General features: G+C 36.0%; 1 protein-coding gene across 1 annotated transcript; it reads right to left on the bottom strand.

Moving 5' to 3' along the window:
• Positions 1 to 2,318: 2,318 nt before the first annotated feature.
• On the bottom strand, positions 2,319 to 5,436 carry MARCH1 (membrane-associated ring finger (C3HC4) 1, E3 ubiquitin protein ligase; the record flags this gene model as incomplete). The annotated part of the gene is made up of 2 exons (XM_010081498.1): positions 2,319 to 2,617; positions 5,289 to 5,436. Coding segments are annotated over 2 exons (447 nt in total), but the record flags the coding sequence as incomplete, so codon positions are not given.
• Positions 5,437 to 5,748: the final 312 nt, after the last annotated feature.

Here is a 5,748-nt window from a genome sequence, read left to right as displayed (position 1 = left end):
TGATTCATCAGGCTTTATTGCAAACATCATTCCAAACATTTAGATGCAGCTAGTAATTTGAAGTGTCTAACTTCAGATACCATGAGATGTATTTTCTAGCAAGAAGATTTACAGTTTTTGAAAACCATGCCTTTGCAAACTATCTTAAACATATGCAGTTATGAGGCTTTGCTTAGTACTGTCATTGTCTTCTGAAGACCTTCTGAAGTCTCCTCCACACTTATAAATGGAGAAATGATTTGCTTACTCTTGGATGTCACTTCAAATGAGATGTTGCTACAATTCCAATTTGCAGTTGTATAATTGGAAAGTTACTTTATATGAAAAGTGCATGTCATGAAAAAAACTTAAACATTAATCCAACTCACCTGGAGTAACACTTAAAGCAAATATTAGTATGTATTTGGGGCCTGTTCAAGCACCAAGACTGTGTCCTGTCTAGCCAGATGACAATCACTTAGTCACAGCCAAATTACATAAGCTTTTCCAGTACAAAAAAACATAATAGTCTGATAAAAGACACATTTCTTGCTAATACTGCTACTTCCAGTATTCCCTGAGCCTTAAGCCAGTAAACACATTCACAAAGGAATGCCTAATATATAAACTCCAATACAGCTTAGGCCCAGCACCTTGGATACTTGCAAGAATAGGATGATTCTGTTATTTAATTGTAGATATTTGAGTGTGTAAAGATGAAATTTACCATGAGAAACTGCAAGGCTTCTGTAGAAGCCTAGTTCACTTGTAATGGTGGCAGATTTCCCCCTTTGAAAGAACCTGTGCTCTCCTATCCTCTTTACTCTGGTTCTGTATGTGCTTGTTCGCTTTTCTTCCTTTAACTAAATACAAGGTCAAAAAAGAACTTGTAACTTTTTTTTTTAAATACACATTATGTTCAGGCCCCAGACTTGTGCACACCAGTACATCACTACTCCAAATCAATACTTACTGTTGTGTCCTGATGGTAGACATCACAGGTACAAGAAGTGAATCACAAAGTTGGTTGTTTATATATAATTCACCCTGTTGGACACAGTATTATATCTACATTCATTTATCTATTGCACCCTTTAATGCTATTCACACTTCATTTTTATGTGAGAATGCTCAAAACACGAAGTTAACAACGGAACTGTTGAATCTCTAACACCTCAAGTTTACCTGTACAGAGGGAAACCATTGATTTATTTTTTCCAGTAAGGAAGATAAAAAACTAACTTTTCAGAACAAGGAGATAACACTAATGTTTTCTTAAGATACATAGGTATATTCTCTTACGTCTACCTTTCTGTTATCATGAATCTTAAAAAATAAAATGAAAAATGGCTTCCATCTTCCCTATGTGTCATCCTTTTTCAGACCTTTGATAATATGCAATTTAATTTTGTGCTATTCTGTAGTAAACTGCATTTTTTCATTTATAGTTCTGCCTCAAAACTTTGTGTATCCAATTTATGTCTAATTCACTCTTACAAAGTAAAATAAACAGCTAAGCTGCTCTTCTAAATGTATATCTACACATTCTCTCCTTCTTGTACTTATTTTGCTGACATCTGTACTTAAAAAAATGTGTAGCTTATAGAGACATGGGTTTATACTGTTTGGAATTGCTTGCTTTTCAAAAATTCAGGCATATTTTAAAACAATGCTACCCCTCAAATGTTTCAAATACCCTTAGTTGACACAGCTGCCCAAACATTCAGGCTCCACTGCAATCACATGAATGTGCGTTACCCTCTGAGGCTTAGAGAGCAAGTGCTTTTGATACTTTGATCCACTGCAATCACATGAATGTGTGTTACCCTCTGAGGCTTAGAGAGCGAGTGCTTTTGATACTTTAATTCAACTAATACTTATAACTCAGTTGGTACCCTTTTGAAGTGTGTCTTTAAAAGATAAATAGCAAATACAACTTTTAGTAGTAAACAGATGACAGGTTTTTGTTCTATGTAAACAAAATTGTTATATCAGATCTGTTTCTACTTGCCCAGCCATCTGACTTAAATAAAAGTACTCTTGTCACATTGGTTTGGCGTTGTCTGTTAAACCTGTTCTCTATTGCACTTTCTGCACGTCCACTTTCACTACACTTGCCGACTAGTTGAGAAACTACTTCACAAACAGCCACAGTCTATACAGTAAGAAGTTGCTTTGCTGGATCCTTTTCCTTGTAGAGATTTGGTTTTTGTGTGTTTTTTTTGTGTCTTTTTTTTTTTAAACTGAAAAAATGCACAGTCATTTCTACTCTCTTTTAGCATTTGTAGTGTAGAAGACACTACTCCTTATTCTGCAAAGAAGAAACAATGCTGTCTCTTTCAAACGGGCAGGACCTCAGATGTTTCTTCAGTTGCCGGCTGAGAGTTTGTACCTGTCTGTGCTACTGGCACCACCACTGCGTCCTTGACTTCCGAGGTCTGAGTGCACGAAGAGTTCTTCTCCTCCAGTTTTTTGGCAGTGTCTGGGCAGTTCTGAACACAGATCACTCTGTTGTAGGCTTTCAACCTGCGCCACAGCTGAACGTAAACCTTACACTGCACGTACATGAAGACCAGGCCCCCCGTGAATCCAATGGCCACCACCATGAGTTTTGTCCAAAATGGCCATTCAAGGACACCTTTGAAAGAAAAAGTTTACATTTATTATCATTGTTACACAATGCATATCAAGTATGGAGTAAAATATTTTGAAAAGAAGACACTTGCTAAGAATTCCCAGGTATGTACATGCCGTTTCCTATCCCATAGGCCAGCCAAGAAACTACATCTGTCCGCCCCACCCCCCCCAATAATAAGAAATAAGAATTTTGAATAAGAAATTCAAGGCCACTCTCATCAAAGCAGCATAATACTTGATACAGTCAAAACCAAACCAAAACTTTTTACTGTTCTTCAATAATATCCCCATATTCAATAGCTTGCTTAAGCAAAAATACAAGTACCAAACCCGAGCTAACTGGATACCTAGAAATATGTACATCTTCAGCAGCAACTAGGGGTTTTGTTATGCTAGAAGCATGGCCGTATTTAGGATACCTGTAACACCAACATTTACAATATTATTACCTGGTCCTAGCTTCATCCTGAAGCCAGGGTCAACAGTAAAAAAAGCTAGTGGGGGGAAAAAAAAAAAAAAAAGGTAAAAAGCCTGTGGCATCCAACATTTCAGCAAAAGAGGGGGGGGGAAAAAAAAAAAAAAAAAGGGGGGGGGGGGGGGGGGGTAGAGCTAAGCTAGTGGAAAGTTGTGCTGCTTCTTCCATGGTAATACTGGAAGCATCATTTTTTGCTTAACTGATGTATAGCACAGTGAATTTTGAACCTTCAGTATATTTCAGGATTGCCATATTTTCACGGACTTCATAGAATCATAGAATGGTTCAATCATAGACTTATCTTTATTAGACGAGACAAAGCTCAGCTATGCCTAGACCTGTTTCTTCAAGTAGAGCAAATGTATGTCAACTTGATTCCCTACCACTGGTGCCATTTAAATTCTAGAATATTTTAAATATATTTTAATTTGTTCTTTCTATAGACCAGTGACAGGTTTACCAATTAAGAGGTTTACACTTTTATTTATTTGTATTAAATGCTTTCCTAAGGAGCAAAAAAAAATCCCTTTATATATTTTAAGAGACACATTTTAAAAATAATGTTTAAACTTATACAATATTAACAAACAGCAATATTTATTATTCAGGGCTTTCAGTTTTTCTCCTCTACAAAGTACGTTTATAAAATTTTTTCCTCCAGTGTTCACTGTCTTTTTCCCAGCATTTCCCATTTAAAGAGAGATAATGAAAAAGAGAAAAAGCAAACTATGTATATGTCTCTCCTCCCCCTTGCCCTGAATACACACGTTTGATTCTGTAAAAGTACTTTTTTTCCCTCCAACAAGCAAATTTTGGGGCAAAAAATTTCTCTTAACCAACACTTATTTTTGCATGTTGAAAGTAGCTTCAGGGCATCTCTTTGTCCATGTTTTTTTGTGTGGAGAATCATCCGTTCCTTTTGGCAAACACTGAATTCTATACAATATGTAAATAATTTTGAGCCTACCAGGATTAATTAATTACTGTGATTCTTACACATTCTGTATAACATCTGAAATTCATGTTAGCTGTTTTACTGTGTAAATTCAGCTAATCCACAGGCATACCTTCCCCCTTTTTAATGAGTAGGGTGGTGTAGTTGTACTCAGAAGTTCAAAGCCATTCCTAGTCCTGTCCTCAGGGCTGCTTTTTTGAGATGAAAAGCAGGGCTACACATTTAGAAAGAATGCAGAACAAGCCTTTGTATTCTACGTTCATCTGTGACTTACTGAGGCTTGTTAGTATTTTCCTCTCATAGTCAAGAAAGGCAAGCATCAGGAGTATCACCAAATATTTATCTAACTAGAAATGGGCACAAAGTTTGGCCTGTTTTGTTTTGTTTTTATAACTTCAGAGTATAGCACAAAGCTAGAGACCTTTGTCCCTCTACTAATTCTTAAAGTCAATTCAGATCAAAACTCAAAGGCTTCTTATAATTTTAATCACCATGATCATATTTAAGACCCAGTAGACTTAGATTTGAAATGGAAAACATTACTTGAGTTTACAATATAGTTTCCACATATGGTTAAGTATAACCCAAACAGAAACCTACTTATGCTGTACATGCATTTTGTTACACATGTCCAGTTGGGTTTTCAGTATCTCCACAGATGGAGACTCCATGACCTCTCTGTTCCAGTGTTTGACAACCGTCACAATATACACAGCTGGAATAAGGACATTCATAGGGAAGATCTATTTGAAAGGACACAGGAATGGCTTTCCGTGCTACTTAAGTACCACACGAAGGACTAACACAACTGGAACATGGTCTCTTGCAATTGCATATTAGGAAGCTTTGACAAAAGGGCTCTTGTGTTTTACAGAATATTGAGGTTCAAGTGGGTAATATAAATAAATTTTTGTTTTGTGACCTGGACTTGCACTGAGCTGTCTGAGCTTGACTCATCCTTTTGTCTGAGCTTTAGAAATATCTAGATAATGGGAGATTAACCTAAGAAGAACCAGCAGGCCAGTTAAGCTGTTGTAATGATTACACTAAAGAGAGGTCTCTCTGCAGGGGCATAACATAAGCTTTTACACGATATGTTCATTATTTCTGCATTAAAGCATTTGATGTAGCCATGTACCAGTGAGCTGTTACTTAAGAACAGAATGTAGCTGGTTACATAGCTGCATCTCCCATCAATCCATTGCATTAGCAACAAGATTGAAGAAGATAGAAGATACTTACCATTATCGTTGCCTTGTTTAATTTCCTCAGCAGTTCTATCAATTAAAACATACAATGACCAAACAACGCAGGTAATTGCAATTACGTGGAACGTCACCGAACAAACTATTTTCCTCCTCTCACTTGTTGTCATCTGTAGTTTCTCCCACTGTAATTTAAAAAAAAGTAATAAAAATCAGACTTGTAAAATTTTATATTAAACTGATTAGGCCATTCTAGTTCTTGCTACCAAAAAAAAGTAAGCAGTAATAAAATTAACAAATCCTTTTATTTTGATAATACACATTACAGTAGTATGTGCAATGTCAATGTAAAATTCATAATCTCATTTTCACAGATTCAGAGGAATGAAGAGTTCTGTTTCTGTCTGCTTGCAAATTACATCTAAAGTAATTTCATTGCAGTACAGCCATAACATGTTAATAGACAGGTAAAAAGATGAATATTTATTTTAACTTTA

Source organism: Pterocles gutturalis, unplaced genomic scaffold, assembly GCF_000699245.1.
Source record: "Pterocles gutturalis isolate BGI_N339 unplaced genomic scaffold, ASM69924v1 scaffold29929, whole genome shotgun sequence".
Taxonomy (NCBI): domain Eukaryota; kingdom Metazoa; phylum Chordata; class Aves; order Pterocliformes; family Pteroclidae; genus Pterocles; species Pterocles gutturalis.
Note: the sequence above shows the minus strand (reverse complement) of the source record. Positions and strands in the feature narration are given on the sequence as shown.